Source organism: Dromiciops gliroides, chromosome 4, assembly GCF_019393635.1.
Source record: "Dromiciops gliroides isolate mDroGli1 chromosome 4, mDroGli1.pri, whole genome shotgun sequence".
Classification (NCBI taxonomy): Eukaryota; Metazoa; Chordata; class Mammalia; order Microbiotheria; family Microbiotheriidae; genus Dromiciops; species Dromiciops gliroides.
In genome coordinates this window covers 350749655-350772031 of record NC_057864.1, presented here as the reverse complement: position 1 = coordinate 350772031, position 22377 = coordinate 350749655, and the positions used below count along the sequence as shown (strand labels likewise).

At 39.0% G+C, this 22377-nt stretch overlaps 1 protein-coding gene across 1 annotated transcript in view; it reads right to left on the bottom strand.

Moving 5' to 3' along the window:
- SLC35F1 (solute carrier family 35 member F1) overlaps positions 1 to 22377 on the bottom strand; it is a 584647-nt gene that overhangs the window by 63757 nt on the left and 498513 nt on the right. The window contains exons 5-6 of the mRNA XM_043963476.1: positions 9528 to 9684; positions 2403 to 2455 (exon numbers count right to left, since the gene is read on the bottom strand). Of these exons, the coding sequence (XP_043819411.1) occupies positions 2403 to 2455; positions 9528 to 9684 (210 nt within the window). The remainder of the gene's footprint in view (positions 1 to 2402; positions 2456 to 9527; positions 9685 to 22377) is intronic.

Below are 22377 nucleotides of genomic sequence, written 5' to 3'. Positions count from 1 at the left end.
ACCCTGAATTAAAAAATCCCATGGAAGCACATACGGCATCCACATAATTAGCAGACACATTCTTTCTGATCATTATTATTGCCATCAATATAAAATTAATTCTTATTCATGAGGCAATTGATTTGAAGGGTTACCAAGCATTCAGAGTATTTTTCCACGGCTCTGAGATGATCAAAAGCAACCTGCAAACACACAACCTGCAGCTTGTTTCTTTCTCAGCTCCAACCCACACCTCATCCATCCCCTTTGGGGGAAAAAAACCCAAACCTTGATTTTCATTTAATTGTAACACTTTGCTTTGATAACTACAAATTTACTGAGAACTGACTGATCCCCACCCAGTCCCCCTACCCAGGCAAATGAATTGCCTGGGGCTGACCGGTTTTTGTCAATTCCAGACTCTTGATCTACTTATAGACCTCCCCCCTAAGCAAAATGATCTGCCACCTCGCTCCCTGGACTTTAGGGGATCCACCCACATTAGGTAGTTTCTATTTAGAGTTAAGTACCATCTATACTTAACTCAGGAGCAGTTCTATAGTTTCTTTTCTTAAAGGTTCATTTACATTAAGTAGTTAGTAGTTTCTGTATGTGATTCCATAGCAGTCTTTTGGTTCCCTTTGTTCTGTTACCTCATAAAAACCCTGTTCTGAGTTTCCATCTTTGGGTATTCCTAGCTCTTTGCTTTGGAATACCACAAGCTATAGTTCCTTTGCCCTAATTAAAGACTGTGTTTCTCCTATATTGATTGTTTCCTTAATTTTCAGGTTAACAGTTTCAAAACTTCTAAGACTGAAATAGTAGGCTTTGTGGCCAACTTATAGGTCTGTGGGCTCCTGAAGACAATAGATGCCAGGGAGAGCCAGGAAAAATAGGGTAGTTTAACAGATGCCTACAAAGAGATTTTTGTAGGCAGCAAGTTGACCTTGGACATAGGAGTTGGGGTTGGGGTGGGGGGCAGGGAATGACACTGATGTACTGATCATTTTATTTTGAAGCATGACTAGACAAACCTTCAACCATACCCTTGGATCACAACTCAGTTCTGGCAGGTGAAGCCATGGTTAAAACATGGTAAAGAAAACTCCATCTAGCAATGGGGACCCACAGTATCATGTTCTGTCTGTGTAAGTGTAAGGACCTCAGTAGCCTCCATGCCCCACTACATAAAGAAGTCCCAAGGAAGCCAGATTCCCTGAGTTACCCTCTAAAATAAGACCTGTAGTAATGTCTGAAAGTCCCTTGGGAAATTTGATTATCAACCAGCTGTCAATTCTCTACGCATTCACACCTTTCCTCCTTTGATCCAACCAATCATCTTCAATGAACCTTAATCTACATACCAAGAGCCAGCTTTCCCTACTCCTTTCCCTCCATGATTGGTTCTTCCTGACTCACATAAGAACCCTATAAAAATCCACTGGATTTTCCTGGTTTGGGGTGCCTGATTCTACCAGGTATTCCAGAGGACCTGACCTGTTTCCATCCTGCTCCTTATTTTGAGAATTTTCCTTTTAATCAACGAGGTTTATTTCATTTTCTCTTTGGTAGCTCCTGCCTTTTGCAGCTTCTCCATTTCTTGTATTGTACCTTGCGATTCTAAACCTCAGACTGCATTAAGACAACAGGTACAACAGACACTGAGGATACATCCTACAGGTTTCAAGCCCTGAAGTGTTGCTCCTTTTAGCCAATTGGCTTAATATATGAGGTTTATAAAACCACCTTGCATCATAAACCCATTTTCTAAATTGAAAAAGGAAAAAGGAATTTGAGAAACAAGTGAAGCCCACGATGTGCAGAATGACTATAAACCAGCTCAAAACATGGCTGTTATTTTCCACCAAATCCATTTGGAAAGCAATTAACTAGTTTTGTGCAAACAGCTCTCATTAGAAAAGGAGTTTATGGGCTAAGAATGCCTTATACAGTCTGTTTTCTTTTATTCTTTTTCTTAAACCCTGTTATCTTTTCCCCTTCCATATAAACTCTTAGCTCTTAATGACCACATCAGTTTTCTCACTGTTGCAGTGATTTTCCTGGTCCTGCTAAATTGCTATCCCTATTGTCCCTCCAGATTTAGCACCTGTTTCATTGCTATTTGGGGGAGGACTAGCATGAAATGGAGGTTACCCAATGACGTCCTTTGGCTTTCACTCTAATGGTGGCAGGTGATGTCAGTGGGTGGGGAGCCCAATTAGGAAACAGTAGGGAACATAAAATTCCAGTCTATGACCCTTTGTAAGGGTCAAACTCCCAAAGTCTTTATTAATGTCTTACTCCTTTATTCCTAGCCACCACCATGACTGTCTTTACTCCCACAAAACACTATCCCCTCCTTAAAGAAAATAACCAGGGGATCTTACAGGCAGGATCTTCAATAAAGTCAACTATCTCCTTACCAATTTGCCAATCCCAAGGTACCTTCAAAAGCTCCTTGTGCTCCATTATAGCCCTAGAAAAGAAAAGAAGGTGAAGAGTAAGAAGAAGGAACACAGTGGAATTGATTTTTGCCCTGATTCATCCAAATGACCACCCATCCCTTGGATAGCATTAAAAACAAAGCAAGGTCAAGAAGACCCTGCAAAACACACAAGGACAAGTGTATTTAGCTAGTTTGAAATTTACCACTGATTAATTTTAGTCCACAGAGATGAGAGTATGTCATTTAGTCACTCATACCTTTTAATGGATGAATGAAGCAAATTTTCTATCCATTATCTTCACTCCTTCCCTTGACTGCACCCTCCCCCCAAATTTATTTGGTTGAAGTTTCTGAAAAATAGATTATAACATTTTGAAAGCTCCCAAGTTTGAAGAGGTTTATCATGACTTTGTAATGAGCAGTCTGTAGAATACAGGAGCAGGAGGGAATTGTGAAAAGATGGTGGTATGCTAGGACATAGAAGAGTTCAAATGTCTCCTCCTCTCCCCAATACCTCAGAGGAGTTTACAATGTAGTGTTACTTGAGCTTGACAAAAACAAAAACATCTTATAATACTTTTATTTTGGGGGGGGGCTCTAAATGATAGATACATTATACTAAAGTCTTACAATGTTCTAAATGGTACTGGACATTCCTCAACTATAGCTCCAGTTAAATGCTATCTTGTATGACTCCTAAATTTAGGACATGTTTCATTAGGTAGAGGAAGGGTGGTTAGACTAATGACACACTTTGGCCCTCAATCTAATAATGGCCAGGAAGCTCATTGCGGAAACAATAGGGAACATAGAGTTCCAATCCCTGACAGCTCACATGACTCCCTCAAACCCCAATGGTCTTTATTGTTCTCTTTCCCTTACATCAACCCATTTTTCTTCCACTTTCAATTTCACCCAAATACAGGTTAGCTCCTCATTAATCTAATTCCTGTGTACTTAAAAAAGCAATAGGAAAGCCAATTAATTGGCAAAATGCTTGTTGTAAACAGTGGAACTGAGATACTTTTTCTACCTCCTTCCCATCCCATCCCTCCCCACTCTCTTACACACAGAGCATTAAATTTAGATGTTCTTTAAAAACTACATTAAATATAAAATAAACAAGTAAGCAAGAAATGCTTTCTAGCAGGGTCTTCTCTCTCCATTGACCTGACCATTCTGGATTTCTTTATCTATATTTCGTTTTGGATAATCCTTGAAAAAAGAGTGTATTTTGCACATGTATTATCTTATTGTATATTCTCAGAGTTGGAAGGGACCTCAGAGACCCAACTGTTATCCAAAGAATGCATCATCCCCTAACAAATATCATCTGTGGTCTGCTTGAAGATAATAATAACAATACTTAGCATTTACATAGTGCTTTAAGATTTGTAAGTGCTTTATAAATATGTCATTTCATCCTCACAACAACCCTGGGAAGTAGGGACCACTATTGTCTCCATTTTGCAGATGAGGAAACTGAGGCAAAGATTAAGTGACTTGCTCAGGGTTACACAGCTAGTGAGTATGTGAAGCTGGATTTGAACTCAGGTCTTCTGGACTGGGCAGTTCTCCATCTACCATATTACCAGATCTCCAGTGACTATGGGGTGGGGAGAAACACTACTTAAAGCAGCTACTACATTACCAAGAAATTAGTTTTAAAGGTTATTTCAGGTTGTAACGTTTGGAATGACGCCACCTGCTGGAGACTTACTGTAGAAGAGTTCCACCCATGAAGCGAAGGTCTTTGAGGGCAAGACCAGGAGTCTTTTCTTTGGCGTCAGGAAGTGACGCAGGCTAGTGGGAGGAGGAAGGAAGAGACTGGCGCTCGGTCTCACTCTCTTTCCTGAGGACGCTGGTGGAGAGGGGAGCTAGAAATGTGCTCTCCCTTTAATAGATAGGAATCTAGGCCTTTTCTTCTCTCTTTACCAAACTCTTATTCTCCTTAATAAATGCCTAAAAGTCTAACTCTTGCTAAAGCTTATAATTTATTGGCGACCACTCATTAGATATTTTAGACAGTTTAGCTAGAATTTTAGCCCTTAACAAGGTAGTGAACAAATGGAGCTAGAACTTAATTGCTTAATACATGTTCTATAGAGTGAGTTAAGATCTATACTCCAGGGTTAGAATAACTCCAAAGTCATTCTTCACCATCCTGGCTAAGGGTCCCAGTCCTACTGATGAAGAATTGTATTTTTCACATTAAAAAATAATCAGTAAACACTTTTATTAAGCACTTACTATATGCCAAACCCTATGCTAAGTCTTTTTTTTTTTTTTTTTTTTTTGCAGGGCAACGAGGGTTAAGTGACTTGCCCAGGGTCATACAGCTAGTAAGTGTCAAGTGTCTGAGGCCAGATTTGAACTCAGGTCCCCCTGAATCCAGGGCCGGTGCTTATCCACTGCGCCACCTAGCTGCCCCCCCTATGCTAAGTCTTAATGATAGAAAGGCAAAATCATGGTTCCTGCTATTAAGGAACTCACATTCTAACTGATTAGAGGGGAGAGGGAGACAATACACAAATAATTTTGTACATACAAGATATATGCTGTACAGTGAAAATGGAAGGTGATCTAAGAGAGAAGGGACTTAGGGTGGGGGTAACATTCAAATATAAGGTGGAGTTTGAGCTAAATCTTGAAGGAAGTCAAGGAAGCCAGGAGGGGAAGGTGAGGGAGTAAAGAATTTCAGACATGGGGGATAAAGAGTGTAAAAGCATGGAGACAGGAAATACAGGAGAGTGTTTTGTTCAGGGACTGCAAGTTTCAGGGTTGCTGGAGCATAGAGTACATGGGGGAGAATTAAGTATATGAAGACTGGAAAGGTAGCAAGGGACCAGGTTATCAAGAGTGTTAAATGGGAACGAGGGTGACATGGTCAAATCCATGCTGTCAGGTTGGCAACTGAGTGGAGGATGGATTGCAGTGGAGAGAAATGTGAGGCAGGGAGACAGGTGAGCAGGCCATTGTAGTTATCTGGGTGGGAAATGGAGGGCCTGAACTAGGGTGGCGGCTATGAGTTGAGAGGGGACAATTCCAAAGGTACTCATACGTGATGATTTACAGTTTCCAATGACCAAATATGATTAAATACTGGATCTTTCCCAGGGGGCACTGTGTCAGGACCTATATAGACCATTGCATTTTAGGGCCTTCTGCAAGGTTCCAGAGGCCAATCCCTAGGTCACATCCATCTCTCCCTGTCAGCTTTTGCTTCCTGATCCACCTTCTCCAGAGCCATACCTCACCTGCTCCTGTCTTTAGTGAGGCTGACCTCTTAAACCTTCCAAGACCCAACATCACTAACTGCCATGAGTTTGGACCCTGAAAGGCAACCTTGAACAGCCTAATCACCTGCCTCACTTAGGTGGGGGCTCTCTCCAACTACCACAACTCTGTCTTGACTCATTCTTCAATGGTAAGCATACTTCATCCCTCATACTCTCTTCCTCCCAGTGATTCTGAACCCCTGGCTCTGGAACTACAAACCTTGTTCCTCATCCCCAAGGGCTTGCTCTCCCAGTCCTATTCCCCTCAACCATTTCCCCAAATGTCCTAATCAAGATCATCTCACTTCTTTCTCTTTTGTCTTCTGGAATGCCTGATACACAATTCTTTCTAACTTTCTTTCTAAATCCTTCTGTTTTTTTTTTTTTTTGCATTTATTGGGGCCTGATGACATCATATTCCTAGCCAGCCACCTTTTCCAGTACTGTTTGCAATTGAACCCCATGGCCATGGTGGGGGAGTCAGAATACTTCTTGCTCCTCACTGCCACTTAAAGACTTTCTCTACCACCATCACTCATCAAACTTGATCCTGATGACTATCTTTCTACCTCCAGGACATTCTTCCTTCTTCAGTGCCTGGTGGGTCACATTCTGTCTTCATAGTAGGAAAGTTTAACATTTATGTTGATAATTCCTAAAATACTGCAACATACCTGTTCCTCAGTCAATTCAATTCCCATGATCTATTCTTCTATTTCAACTACAGAGATAGACTGTCATACACTTGATATTATCATCACTGACAAGCATTCTACTTACATGTTCATGAATTTTGAAATTCCTTTATCTGATCATAATCCTTTATTATTCCATCTTCACTCCTTTTTCTTACCAAGGTTAACCCCTCTAAATGTACCTTTCATCCCATTCCCCTTTCATCTTCTCCAGCAGATCACCAACTTTATCATCTCCACTCTATCTAATCTTCAACCTTTCCATAACTACTACTGGTTCCTTCCCTGAGGCCTCCCATGCCTTCCCTATACTTAAAAACCCAAACAAACAACTTCACCTCTCACTTGGTCTTACTATAACTTCTAGCTATCCTCTATTTCTCTTGATGGATTATCAGCTAAATTTTTTCAGAAAAGCATCTATAGTAGGTAGTCTCTTCTCTTTCTAAATCATTTTTAATTTGGTTTTCAGTATAATCTTTCAAATGAAATTGCTCTCTCCAAAATTACCAATAATCTCTCAATTTGCTAATCTAATGGTCTTCTCTCATTTCTTATCTTTCTTGACCTCTCCAACACTATTGATCACCTACTCCTGGATACTCTCCAGATTTTTGTGTCACTACTTTCTTTGTTTTTTTTTCCCTACCTATCTAAATACTCCGTCTTTGCTGGACATTCATCCAGGTCAAATCCTCCAATCACAGGTGTCCCAAGGTTCTGCCCACACCTTCTTCTCTTCCTCCTCTCTATCTTGTGTGGTGATCTCATTAGCTCCTATTACTTCAGTTGTCTCCATGCAGATGATTCCTAGATCTATACATCCAGCCTTAACCTCTCTCAGGAGTTCTAATCTCACATCACCTGCCTATTAGACATTTTGAAAGGCATGTGCTAGGGGCAACTCGAACCCAACATATTTAAAGCAGAACTAAGCAGAACTCCCCCCCATCTCCTATAACTACTGAGGCCACCACCAGTCTCTTAGTTATTCAGCTTCCCAAACTCCATGTTATCCTCAACTTTTTTTCTAGCAATCATTGCACATATTCAATCTATTGCCAAGTCTTGGTGCTTCTACTTTCACAGCATCTCTTGTATATGTACATTTCCTCCCAGTCACACAGCAGCTTCCCTGGTTCAGGCCCCCATCATCTCACCTGGCCTATTGCAGTAGTCCACTGGTTAGTCTCCTTGCTTTGTCTTTTACCATTTCAGTCCATCTTCTAGTCAAGTGCTAAAATTATCTTCTGAAAGTGCAGGTATGACCATGTCACTTCCTTACTCAAACTCCTTTTTGTCTTTCTTTTTACCCCATCCCAAGTGCTTAGTTATATATATATATATATATATATATATATATATATATATATATATATATTCAAAATATGCAGAATCGGTATAAGAAAATTTATGTAGGGAAGGAAGTGACCAAAGGCATTAGTAGCTGAGATCAGGAAAGGCTCTGGGTAGAAGTTGGTATTTACATTTATTCTTAAAGGAAACTAGGAATTCTGAGATGTGGGGATGACTTATAGGCTGGGATACAGCTCTTGTGGGAAGACATGGACTGTAAGGAAAAATGCAAAATCAAGTGAGATTGGAGCACAGTGTACAAGAAGAGGAGTAATGTGTAATAAGACTAGAAATGTAGATTGATACCATATTGTGGAGGCCTTCAATGCCAAGCAGAGGAGATCATATCTGAAGTAATAAGGAGCACTAAAGTTTATGGAATAGAGACTTGTCCTTAGACTTGTACTTTGGGAAAACTGTCTTGATAGCTCTTTGGAAGATGAATCAGAGAGAAACCTGGGGCAATTTAAAGGCAATTTCAGTTGTCCAGGCAAATGTCAATAAGGACTTGAACAAGGGTAGTAGCCATATGAATGGAGAGAGGGGATGGAAATGAGAGATATTGTGGAAGTAGTGATAGGATTTGGGAACTGATTAGACATGTGGAATGACTTAAGAAATGAGTTGAGAAAGACACTGTTATACACCTGAGGACTAGAAGGATGGTGGTGCTCTTTATAGTAATAGTGAAGTTTGAAAGTGGAGTGGGTTTTGGGGGAAAGGTAATGAGTTCTGTTTTGGATATTGTGAGTTTGAAATGCCTATGGAACATCCAATTGGAAATGCTCAATAGGTGGCATAGGTTAAATTCAGTAGAGAAATTCAGTCAAGATATGTAGTTTTGGGGTCATCAGCATAGACATGAATATTAAATCCATGTAAACTGATGAGATTACCAAGAGAGTGTAACAAGAGAAGTAAGCCCAAGAAAAATAGGTAATTTCTAAAAGAAATAATAGCCATATATTCCATTACAATAAATCAGTGCTCTGACATGAGTGACTATTTAATTTTAATTATATATATATATTTATTTAAATTAATATTTAATTTAAAATAATAGTTATTTTAATTTTAACAAAAATTATACCATACTCTGGTAATGCTTGTTGAATTGAAAAAAAAAACTCTCTAGGCAGTGGATTAGTTTCTTGATGATATGTTCTAAGTACAGAATTCTTATACCTCAAAAGTTAATAAACTGTTCAATAAAGGTAAGGCCTTGTCACCTTGTCAAGTGCATCAGATCATGTCATTTCCATTTATTTCTTACAATGCACCCAATACTGCCTTACTGGTCTGGAAAATCTGATGCACTTCTACATGTCTCCTAGAAAATGTGATTCAAGTCTACTGCAAGTTATATACAAAGGAACTAAAAATTTGGATTAAAAGGAAGACTTTCCTTATAACTAGAGCTGTAACACTATGGAATGCCTGCCCAGTGAGGTGGTAAGTTCATATCACTGAAAGGAGTTTAAGTAGAAGTAAAAAGGCCACCTGTCAGGAGGATGTAATGAGGATTCTTACATCAGGTGGTGGCCAATTAGATGACCTCTGAGGTCCCTTCTGGTTCTGAGACTCAGCTATTTTATGAAAGTACTGGTTACTAGTTTTCAGACTTTAAAAGAGGCAGGGGTAGTAGGGATATAACAGTTAGTGCTGATAAGCGACCAAATCTATTAAATACAAGAAGCAAGCAGTGGAGATAGGAAAGCCAGAGAATTGATGAGTTATTCGCACTCTCCAAAATGCTTGTTTTTTTCAACTCACAGCTGAATTCCACTGAAGAAGGCACCAAAGAGTCCAATCATTCCTAGAAATTCCACCCGGCTCAGGGTTCGGATGATGTATTCTTCCCACACATTCGAGATGCCATAGAGTGTGGCTCCTCCTAGGACCAAGAGGTCTCCTATCAGCTTATTTTCTCCTGGAAACAAAAAAACATATTGCATCACATGAGATTATCCATAAAAGGGAACCCACCTCTGACACAGTGAACTGAAAGGTTCTTGCATTCACTTTGGAGATCATCAAACCCAGTGACATAAAACCCAAATAAAAACTACCAATCCAAACATAAGGATCCTTGTGGGCCAGCTAAACATTGACTTAGCTTTAAAATGTAATATTATCTATGTTTTATTATATTTTAATTTGTTTTGTTAAATATTTCCCTAATTCCATTTTAATCTGGAGCAGGCTGCTCTAGGGAGCTTTGTGGGCTTCAGACCATGTTATGACACCTCTGAACTAGCTCAACCCTCTCCTTTTGCATGTGAGGAAACTGAGGCACAAATCAGTTAAGTTATTCATTTAAGATCATGTGCAACTAAATGGCAGAACAGGTCATCTGACCTCAAAGCCCCCACTCTTTCCATTACTCATATGACTATAACATTCTCTCAGTGCAAAGCATTTTCCCCAAGTGAGGTAAATGACCCCACCTTTTCTAGCCCACTTACTTAGAAGCCTTCCTTAAATAAGGGGAAAATGCCTCATGTCCATCTGTTCACATATGTATATGACACATCTACATCAGTGTACCTTAACAATTCTCTGTGTGCATGGGGTAAACAAATGCCACACAGACCTTCCTGAAGGACAAGGTCCTTGGGGTTGATCCCATTAGCCCTGAATTTCACTCCCTGCCACAGTAATATGGAAGCAAAGCAGCCATCAACTAGAAATTGAACAGTAGGCAAAACATGTACTTTCTTGAGAAATGAGGGCCAAGGAAACCACAGGTTGAAGTTCCTAAGTTCTTGCCCTTTCATTTAATATAAGTATTATAACAGGGAAAAAGGACATAATTTACTGAAAGACGGATATTTTCTGTCTGCTATAGAAAAATCTGTTGTAAAGTTTATGTAATTTTTTGTTTGAATCAAATGGTTCAACAAATTTCTCACATTAACATTAGCCATAATTAGTTCAACTTTCCTGCTCTATGGAATGGAGCAGGATGTGTAACAGATGAGGGAAGAGAAGGAAAATGGGCTTCCATGACTACTTACTGGCTGAGCCAGGGAAGAATTTCCTGTCCTGTCCCACTGAGTATAGGGCCCTGAGACAGGGCAACATGCATAAATGGATACTGCACTTTAGCCATGTTTGATTCTTCATGATCCCATTTGGGGTTTTCTTGGAAAATATACTAGAATTATTTGCTATTTCCTTCTTCAGCTTATTTTACAGGTGAGGAAATTGAGGCAAACAGGGTGAAGCAAACAGGGTCACATAGCTAGTGTCTGAAGTCAGATGAACTCAGGGAAATGAGTCTTCTTGACTCTAGGACTGGTATTTTATCCACCACGCTGTTTACCTTCACCTAATAAATGGATATACAGCTCTGAAAGAGGGTAGGGCTGGAAGGTAAGGTTTATAAAGGCAGGTAAGATAAGCTTACCTATGAAAAAAAATTTAGGGATGCACTCACTGGTAACTTTGGTTTCTCAGGGCTTCCTCCCTCCCTCTCTCCCTTCCTTCCTCCTTCCCTTCTTTTGTTCCTCACTTGTCTTCCCTTTTCTTCCCTTTCCTCCCTCCCTCCCTTCCTTCCTTCCTTCCTTCCTTCCTTCCTTCCTTCCTTCCTCCCTTCCTTCCTTCCTTCCTTCCTTCCTTCCTTCCTTCCTTCCTTCCTTCCTTCCTTCCTTCCTTCCTTCCTTCCTTCCTTCCTTCCTTCCTTCCTTCCTTCCTTCCTTCCGACAGTGCATAGAGTGCTGGACTTGGGAAAACCTAAGCTTGAGTACTGCCTTAGATACTAGCTGTGTGATCTTGAGCAAGTCATTTAATCTCTCTGCCTCTCAATTTCCTCCTCTGTAAAATGATGATAATAAATAATATAATTTTTCAACTATTTTTCAGAGTTATTGTGAGGGTCAAATGAGATACTGTATATAAGATGTTTTGAAAACCTTCAAACACTATATATATATCTATATATCTATATATCTATATCTATCTATATCTATCTATATCTATCTATATCTATCTATATCTATATCTATATCTATATCTATATCTATATCTATATCTATATCTATATCTATATCTATATCTATATCTATATCTATATCTATATCTATATCTATATCTATATCTATATCTATATCTATATCTATATCTATATCTATCTATCTATATATATATACACACACTTTTTTTCCTGAGCAGGCTAGGTAGCACAGTAGATACAGTGCTGGACTTGGAGTTAGGAATATCTGGGTTAAAATCTTGCCTTAGATACTTGTTATGTGACCCTGGGAAAATAACTTAACCTCTCTTGGCCTCAGTTTCCCCATCTGTGGAATGTGGATAAGAATACCACTTACCTCACAGGCTTTTTATAAAAATAAAATGAGATAATATTTGTAAAGCACTATGAAACTTAAAGGGTACATAAATGGTAATTATTATTATTATTTTTATTATTATACAAATTAGAATCTGAGAAGCACACAAGTACCTGCTCAAATATAGTTGGTATAGGGTGGGGAGGAGAAAAGCTAGGTTGCTTTTTTGTCCATTGGGCAGTATTAAAAAAACCTAAATCCTTCTCTAGGAAGCTATGGTCTAGTCAACATGGCCTTCTTGTTCTTCCTCACATTCAGTGTTACATCTCCCATCTCTATACCTTTGTATGGACTGATCTTCCTGTCTGGGAATGCACCCCACTTATACTCTTCGTTTTAGAATCTATAGTTTCCTTTAAAGCTCATCTCCAGGGCTAGGGCAGCTAGGTGGTAGAATGGATAGAGCAGTGGCCCTACTAGCTGTGTGACCCTGGGCAAGTCACTTAACCCAATTGCCTCAAACATCCAGGATCATCTCCAGTTGTCCTGAAGTATATCTTGCCACTGGACCCAGATGCCTCTGGAGGAGAGAGTGAGGCTGGTGATTTTGCACAGACAGTCCTGCCTCACTTAAATCCAATTCATTGCAGGTCATGATATCACCCCAATATCATGGTCCATTTCTAGAATGAAGGACAAACAATAATAACATCTCAAGGGCCACTTGCTGTGTGAGACCCTATCTGATCCTCCTAGATCCCCACCCAAATGACATTGGGAGGCACACCCAGCCTTATAATGCACAGCAGCTTGGATGTCTTAGAATTGAGATGCCCTGAAGGCTGTGTTTGAAGGTGGCTGAAATTGTTTCATGGGGAAGGGCTGGGAAGGAGAGACTGGAAGAAGGAGAGAGGATCCCCTCCATCCTAAGGCCAGGTAGACTTTGCAGAGTCAAGCACTCATCCTGGAATCTGGGCTTTTCTGTTCTCCTCTTCAAAGGCTGAGAAAAGCTTCCATAGAGAACAGTGGCTGAGACTGGTAAGCCCTGAACCTAGCCAGCCAGGTGCTGCAACTCAACAAAATCTTCCCTTCCCATGGTTATGAGCCAAGGAGAAAGCAGTTATCCTTAACTACCCCACACCTCTGAAATTCATGCTTCTTTTCCCCTGTAAGTAGAAGGAATTAAGTCAGGAAAGCCCTGGCACCTCAGTTCCTGCTCTGTGGCAACTGGCTGGTGTAGTCAGGGCACTTAGTTTTAAACCTCAAACAGCATAAAGACTTTTGGAACACCTTGTATTTCGTGTATGCTTCTGTTTATAGGTTGTTTCTTCCAATAGAATAGAAACTCCCAGAGGGCAGGGGCTTCATCATTTTTGTCTTTGTATTCCCAGACCCTAGTCAAATGCCTGGCACACAGAAAGCATTTAGTAAGTGCTCATTGATTACTTATGCTTCCTGATATGTCCACTATCTCTATTTTGAGAGGAACACTATGATATATATATATATATATATATATATATATATATATATATATATATATATATATATATATATATATATATATATATATATATATATTTTTTTTTTTTTTTAACAAACAGACCAGGATTATACATCAAAATGAATGTTGACTTCTCCAAAGTAGTCACTTGGGAAACTACTGTACAGCTATTTGGAGTACAATACTTCTCTGGACTTTTTGGGAATTGCCTTCAGAGGCTGCACGCCAGTCTCTTGATTGTCAGCCGTGGTGGTAAATCTTAGTCCTTTGAGATTGGATTAGATTTTTGAAAACAGCTAAAAACCATTTTAGTTAGTATTTGGGGCTTAGTGGTTGGCAGGACTGGCTAGACAGGGGCTGTCTGGGAACTGGAAACTAGACAGTCTTGCTGAGTTGAGACAGGAAATTGGGGCAGGTCTCAGCAGCAAGTAGAGGAAGGAAGTTAAGCGAGGTAGGTGGGTGGCCTCAGAAACATTCTCTGTTATCTGGAGAATGGTTGGAATTCCCAGCAGTTTGGTGGTACAGATGGTAGCAGGGGTCTGGCAGCAAATAAGAGGTAGTGGTCCAGGTAGGCAGATGGTTCTCCCCGGGGAGATCTGGCAGTTATAGAAATAGAAATTCCAGGAGAAAGGCAGAGCATGCAATTGGAGCAGTAGGCCACAGGCAGAATTCTCAGCAGGCAGGTAGCCTTTCCATTCCTGTGGCCTCTTTCCATCCCCTTGAAATTCTTACATGGCTTATAAATGGGCTTGGGAGACAGTTCTGAAAGAACTCCTTAGCTGTCCTGAGAAATGGCAGCATCATGGAAATAAGTCTTAAAGGGTTGTTTTGAAGGATGTATCTGCTATAGAATATCATGGGTTTTGGCTCTTCCTAGTGATTCTCTCTGGGGGTCCAGAAGTTCATGCAAATAGTTGTTAAGAAGAATCACTGTAACACCCAGGCCTTGAGATGTCTGATGGATTCTTATGTAAGCTGACTAACCCTTTATTGCCTTTAGCTATAAAATAATGAGGTTTGGCAAATTCAAAGAATTAACTATATTGTGCAGGAAAGTTAAATGATTCATTTTTTAGAGGATGGGGGCTCTAATCTTTCTCTTTAAAAACAAGTCATGTGGCTTCACTGACTTTTTATTTATATTAATGTCAAATTTGAAAAAGGTGCTGTGAACTCTGTAATTTAGGAATTCTATTAACTGAAAACTCTAGTGATCAGCACTTTATTAATACAAAGATAATTGAAGTTCATCACAATGATCTCATGTCCTTGCAAAATCCTGAAATGTCTTCTGGCTCATCAAAAATTAAATTGTTTTCAGGAGTAGCTTTTTGTTGTGAATTTTATTAAATTAAAATTCTTTGGAAATTAATGATCCTCCTGTAATGTATATGGTAGACTATTGAGGGAAGCAGCATAGTGGGGTGGAAATAGTACTGGATATGGAATCATAAAATATGAACTTAAGACTCTGGTCTTCCACTTACTAACCTTGTGATACTGGACAAAGGTACTCTGTCTCAGTTTCCTCATTGATAAAATGGGGTTTTTAAGGACTGCATTACCTACCTTACAAGGTTGCGGTAAAGATTGAACGATATAATGTATGCACAGTGTTTTATAATCCTTAAAGTGTGACAGAAATGTTAGCTATTATTATATAGTGGGGATGAGGGACACAACCTCTTAAATGAGAGAGTTGGATTGGGTGGCTAAAAGTCCAGAACTATACTTGTTTTTTTTTTATTTAGAATTTTATTTTCCCCCCAATTACATAAAAACAATTTTAATGTCCATTTTTAAAACTTTGTGTTCCAAATTTACTTCCTCCCTCCCTCCCTATCTCTCCTTTAAGAATGCAAGCAATTCAATATGTTATACATGTGTAGTCATGCAAAACATTTTCACATTAGATAACAAAAGAAAACAGTGAAAAAAAAAACTTAAGAAAAAGAAACTAAAAATGTGCTTTAATCTTTATTCAGTCACCATCAGTTCTTCCTCTAGAGATGGATTGCATTTTTCACAAGTCCTTCAGAGTTGTCTTGGATCATTGCATTGCTGAGAATAGCCAAATTATTCACAGCTGATCATTTTACAATATTGCTATTACTTTGTGTATAGCACATCTCACTTTGCATCAGCTTATGTAAATCTTTCCATGTTTTTCTGAGAACATCCTAATCATCATTTCTTATAGCACAATAGTGTTCCATCATAATCTTCAATATGAATACTTATGAATAATATTCACATTAGTGTTCCATCATAATAAACAATTTGTTTAGCCATTCCCCAATTGATGGGCATCTCCTCAATTTTGAATTCTTTGCTCCAGGAAAGGGCTGCCATAAATATTTTTTGTACATATAGGTCCTTTAACATTTTTTAAAAATTTCTTTTTGGATACTGACCTAATAGTGGTATTAGCCCTTTGGTCATAGTTACAAATTGCTCTACAAAATGTTTGAATCAGTTTTCAACTCCACTAACAGTGTATTGATGTCTCATTTTCCCCATATCCCCTACAACATTTGTCATTTTCTTCTGCTGTCCTAGTATCCAATCCAATAGGTATGAGGTAGTACCTCAGAATTGTTTTGACTTGCATCTCTCTAATCAATAGTGAGTTAGAGCATTCTTTTCATATGGATATAGATAGCTTTGATTATCTCATCTAAAAACTACAGAACTATATTTGTTTTCCCTGCTTCTCCCAAATTCCCTGATCTATAGATTTCTTATCATGATGATCAGTCATAACTTTTGCTTGATGAGATGTTTTTGAGTTTAGGATGCCAATTAATTCAGATACAATGGCTCAGCAGGAAGGGTCTTAACCCTCTTCTTTGACAAGTTTGAGGAAATTTCAGAAGAGTCATGCACCATTTTTTGAGGGACAAATTTTGTCCTTCATAATCATATACCAAGAGGTCAAAGAGCACAAGGTGAGGAGAAGTCCAATTCAACTCAACAAGCATTTTTAAAAAAAGCATTTACTATGTGAAAGGCACTGGGCTGGGGATACATGGACAAAAAAACTTATTTTCAGCCCCCCAAGATTTTACATTATTTCAGTGGTTTTGTGGTATAAATAGATACGTTTAAGAAAAAATGAGGAAAGGGCAGCTAGGTGGCACAGTGGATAAAGCCCTGGATTCGGGAGGACCTGAGTTCAAATCCAGTCTCAGACACTTGACACTACCTGTGTGACCCTGGGCAAGTCACTTAACCCCAATTGCCCCGCAAGAAAGAAAGAAAGAAAGAAAGAAAGAAAGAAAGAAAGAAAGAAAGAAAGAAAGAAAGAAAGAAAGAAAGAAAGAAAATCTGAGGAAAAAGAGAGAACTAAGCATTAGGGTGATAAGAAAAGACTTCCTCCAGCAGACAGTTTCTTGGCTGAGCCTTCAGTGTGTTAGGAGGCCTTCTATTGGCCAAACTTAAGCAATATGTATTCATCATGTTGAACCCTGTGGGATAGTGCTTGAAGATAAAGGCACCCGTGGGAAGCTTTTTGATTTGTCAACAAATTGTTGGAAATTAGGCATTTTGTACTCATGATTTATAAATCAGATACTTATAATCATCAGACCTAATGCTTTGGAATTTTCTCCCTCTCTTCCTTTAAGTTAAAAAGCATTCAACTGATCACCTTACAGGGTTGGGTCATAAGCTGAAAAAGAACTGTCATGAGTATACCTAGTGAAAACTCAAACAACGGATGTCTAAAATCTTTAATAACTGGGATATAAAATGGGAGAAGCATTTTGGCAAATAATACTATATTGAAGGATAGTAAATACATTGTAAAAGTGAGTTATTTTGATCAAAATTTATTGCCAAACTCCAGCTCCAGATAACTACTTTCATCTACCTCAGATCATTCTTGTCTTCTTTGGTAGCTGTCCTCCATTATCATTCCCAATCTCTCTTGAATCTTCAGTCTCTATCTACTGGCTCCTGCCTAGAAACATGCTCATGTTTCTACCACTCTAAAACAAAGAAAGCAAGACCCTAAACCCAAAACAATCCTCACTTGATCCTTCTCTGATACCTATATTCCTGTATCTCATTTCTCCTTCTTGGCTAAACTCCTTGAACACCAATCTCTACTAGGTTCTTCTATTTCCTGTACTCTCACAATCTTCTAAATTCTTTTTTTTTTTTTGGGGGGGGGAGCAATTGGGGTTAAGTGACTTGCCCAGGGTCACACAGCTAGTTAAGTGTTAAGTGTCTGAGGCCGGATTTGAACTCAGGTACTCCTGACTCCAGGGCAGGTGCTCTATCCACTGTACCACCTAGCTGCCCCTATCTTCTAAATTCTTTGCAATCTGACTTCTTACATCATCATTCAACTGATCCATCCAAAGTTTTTTTGTTGTTCAGTTGTTTCAGTCATACCTAACTCTGTGACCCCTTTGGGGTTTTCTTGGCAAAGATGCTTGAATGGTTTGTCATTTCCTTCTGAAGCTCATCTTACAGCTAAGGAAACAGACAAATAGGGTTAAGTGGCTTGTCTAGGGTCATACAGCTAGTAAATATCTGAGGTCAGATTTGAACTCAGGAAGATGAGCCTTCCTGACTCCAGGCCCAGCACTTTAGCCACTGTGCCACCTAGTTATCACCATCTAAAGTAACTAATGATCTTTTAATTGCCAAATCTAATGTCCCTTTCTCAATCCTAATCCTTATGTAGCATATGACACCATTGACTACCTGCTCTTGTATCCTTTCTCTTCTCTGTTTTCTCTTTGTGAATTTGCTGGCTCTTGCTTCTCCTTTCCTACCTTTTTGAATGCTCTTTCTCATTCTCCTTTGCTAAATTCCTGTTATGCCTCCTAACTGTAGGTTTCCCCCAAGTCTCTGTCCTGGGCCCTTTTCTCTTTTTTTCTCTCTATTTTATTCACTTGTTTATCTCATCAAGCCCATGTAATTATCTAGCCCTAATCTCTCTCTTGAACCAAAACCCCATATCATCCACTTCTTACTGGACCTTTAAATCTGGACGTCCCAAACTGCTTCTCCAATTCAACATATCTAAGACAGAACTCAATGTCTTCTCCCTTGAACCCAAATCAAACACAAACTCATCTGTCTGGCACTTAAAACCCTTTACCATCTGGCCTCTTCCTGTCTCTCTAGTTTTCTCACACTTTCCTGCCCTTCATCTAAAGCTATAATTCATCCACACTGGTGTGCTTTGCCACTATGCCTTTTCACTTGAAGTCTTTTTCTCCTTAACTTCTTTTCTTAGATTCTTTCAGTTCTTCAGCTCCCTTCAAGACTCAGCTCAAATCTCCCTCTTCTGAGGGTCCTTTCCCCAACTTCCCCTCCAAGGTTACTTTCCAGAGCTATCTTGTATTTAGCTATTTATGTACAAGTTACCTCCCTCATTACAGTGTAAATTCCTTGAGGGCAGGGACTTTTTTTGGTGATGGGGAGGAGGTGAGGAGGAGGTTTCTTTGTATCCTCATAGCTTAGCATAGTGTCTGGGACATAATAAATGCTTAATAAATACTTGTTGATTGACTTTCCTCTTAGCTTTGTTATTTTCTGATAGCCTCATATGTTTTCTTTTGATTTAAGCAAGAGCAATTTATTTGGGGAATTCTTGCTAAGGTCATTTTACAAACTCTAAAAGCTTAAAATACTTGAAGCAGCTTCTTTTAATGAATATCTCTTCTCCAAAAATGAACAAATAGAGAGAGATTAAGGGTTATACTGCTAACAAGGAGCACTGCACACACAGCCCAGGTGCAGAGATAAATACACATATTAGTGACATCTATTTTTTAATTATGACAACAGCAAAAAACAACTCTTTTCAAGTGAATTAAAAGAGGTCTGGAGATCTCTAAATCTAGAATTTTCCTTTGCTGGGTAAGCAGCTCCAGTGTTTTCTTATACAAGAGCTAGACAATCAATGCCCATCCACTGTGACCCTTTGCTCTTTGTCCTGATTTGAACCTCCAAGGCAAGACCCCCTCCAAAGTGGATTTACATGGGAAGAATGAGTCTGGAATCAAAGGATTTGGGTTCAATGGGAAGACTGAGTCTGGAATCAAAGGATTTGGGTTGAAAAACTTCCCTGTTGTCTACTCCAAATGTGACCTTGAGCATAACCATTTAAACAGCCCTGGGCCTTGGTTTCCTTAGTATAAAATGAAGTAGTTAGACTAGAGCTTCTGAGGTCTCTTCTAGCTCTTCTAGCCCTCATAGCTTCGCATCTATGGCCCTGTGGCCTGAAGGAGGTCTTTAACTTCTTTCTCACAGCAAGGTCAGACTCATCAGGTCACTGATCAAAAGTTGTACTTCTGGCACAAATTTCATCTTCTTCTAAACTCTGAGATTTTTCTCCAGAATGGGGAATATCTGTTGCCATCAAAAGTTTTTCTCTGGGCAAAAATCACTCCAGGAGGATCTCCATTGCAGATAATGCCTTGCACTCAGTAGAGACTTAATAAAATATTGATTGGGTTGAATTTTACAGAATATAAAGACCTTCCAGTGAAGTAGAATTAAAGTGTTTTCTGGAGCTGAGACTATGAAGAAACTATCTTGGACAGATCACTTTCATTGTCAAGTTGCAAGAGACAAATTTCAATATCCTCAAAGTGGGGTAACATGGATTTAATAGCATAAAGTAGATTGCCAAGCTTACTTTTTTCCTCTGAAAAGCTCTCTGTCCTGGAGGTAGTGATCCATCTTGGATTAAACTTTCAATATTGACTTTAGTGAAGTTTGGATAATTATTATTAGAGTACAAAATTAATACCATAATTCATTAACTCAAATTCTCCCTGAGGGTAAATAAGCTGAATATTATATTTCAAGGAGTTATCCAAAAACCATCTGATCAGCCTGGAATTTGAGCTATGTGATTATGACTGGCTTGGGAAAGGAGAAACTGTGATGAGGTCTTTAGGCTAGGTTGAAATCAAATGCTTACTGGCTCCATCTCAAAAGAAGGGCTTCTAACTCTTTTGATCAGGGGACAATTCAACTAGCTGGAGGAGGTTGTTGTTGTTCATCCTTCATTCTCAAATGCCTTCATGAAAAGTGAAAGCTGTGGCCAACCAAGACTGCTATAAAATGAGCTCTTGAGATCCTAGATTTGGTTATGTCCTGTAATAGTGCCAACTGGGTATGGCACCATTTCAGTATCACAGAAGGTAAAACATAATGATGTCTCATTCTTCTAAAACCCCCCTCTTCTGTGTCATAAAACCAATTGTAGTCTCTGCCATAAATAGACAGCTGAAGTCTCACTTGGGGATATGGGATGTGTTTACTCATGGCTGTATTGTTTCCAAATAGGATTATTATGAATGGCCCCCAAATGCATTGTTTTTTTTTTCTTTTTAAAATGGAGCACCTCTGATTTCAAGTTTCAGTTATTTGATTTTTTCTTTCCTTTTATAAAAATAAAATCTTTCAATTGTTAAAAAAAAATAAAATAAAATGGAGCACCTCGGCTAGTGCTTCATTTACCCAGACAAGGGAGGAAGAAGAACCAACAGTATGACATTAGTGCAGGTAACCAAATGACATAAATTCAAGTGAAGTTTAACTGTATGGCATGGAGATGACTTCTGTAAAGAACTTTGCAAGTCTTAAAACACCATAGAAATTATAGTTATTATTCATCAACATTTGAATTTGGTCATGCTGATTTACTTTTCGCTCTTTACCCTGAGCTGTTTTAGGTCAGTTTTATCTAGCTTCAGGGGATCATATCCTGTTCTCTCCTTCCTAAGATTCTGGGTACCCAGTTCTCTGGCTAGGACAGGACCAATCACAGAGAGAATGAAGCAGATACTTGAAGGCAGGGGATGAATTAGAGAGAAATTGGGGATGATAGTTGGAGAAAGCTGTCACTGAAGATAGGAGGAAATTGAATCAAAGGTACATGTAGAGGAGCGGGCCTTGGCAAGAAGTTGCTGGCAGGCAAGAAGCTGGCCATCAGAAACTGGAGTACAAGAGGAAATAGGAGAAAGTTCTTGGTTCAAATCCTGGCTTTGTGACTTACTAGCTGTATGACCTTGAGTGAGTCATTTGATATCTCTGGACCTCAGGTTCTTCATCTGTAAAATGAGATAACTGGTGTTCAAGTGTTCCTAATCTTTGTGTGTGTATGTCATGGATATCTTTCATAGTCTAATGAAACCTAAACCCCTTCTCAGAATGTTTATAAAAATTTTAGTTAGAGGTCAGCAAAAATAAAGATGTGATGTTTTTCTTCAGCCATGATCATAAAGCCTCTGAAATCTATCAATAGACTGGTGTTAAGAACCCCTAAACTAGATGATCTCTAAAGTCTCTTTCAGCTCTCAATCTGTGATTCAATAATCCCATGATTACCGTGTAACCAAATAGTGACTTTAGACCAACAATGTCAATATTTCAGGCAAAGACAATATTGTCTGAGTTGTTCAAACAGACTACACAAGGGTGACCTGACTTAGAAAATAGAAAACATACTGACTGTGTCTACATGCAGACTAAGGTAGCCTATTATAGTACCTTAATTGACTATAGACAGGAAGGGGAGAGAAAGCATGATAATCCTGTCCAAAACAAGCACTACTCACCCTTTGCCTGATAGGATTCATTTGATAGGTGCAATTTTGATAGTAGAATAAACAACCTTTATCCATGATATTTATTTAACTAGATTTCTGTTCTTACCAAAAGATCCATTCCCACTTTGACATCTAATCATTTGTGTAGGAGAAAGGACAGTCCCAGACTGAGTACCTATGAACTACTTATCTTAGAGAAATGCTTACCCCTTATTCCTTACCCATTTCTCACACTTGGACAAAATGGG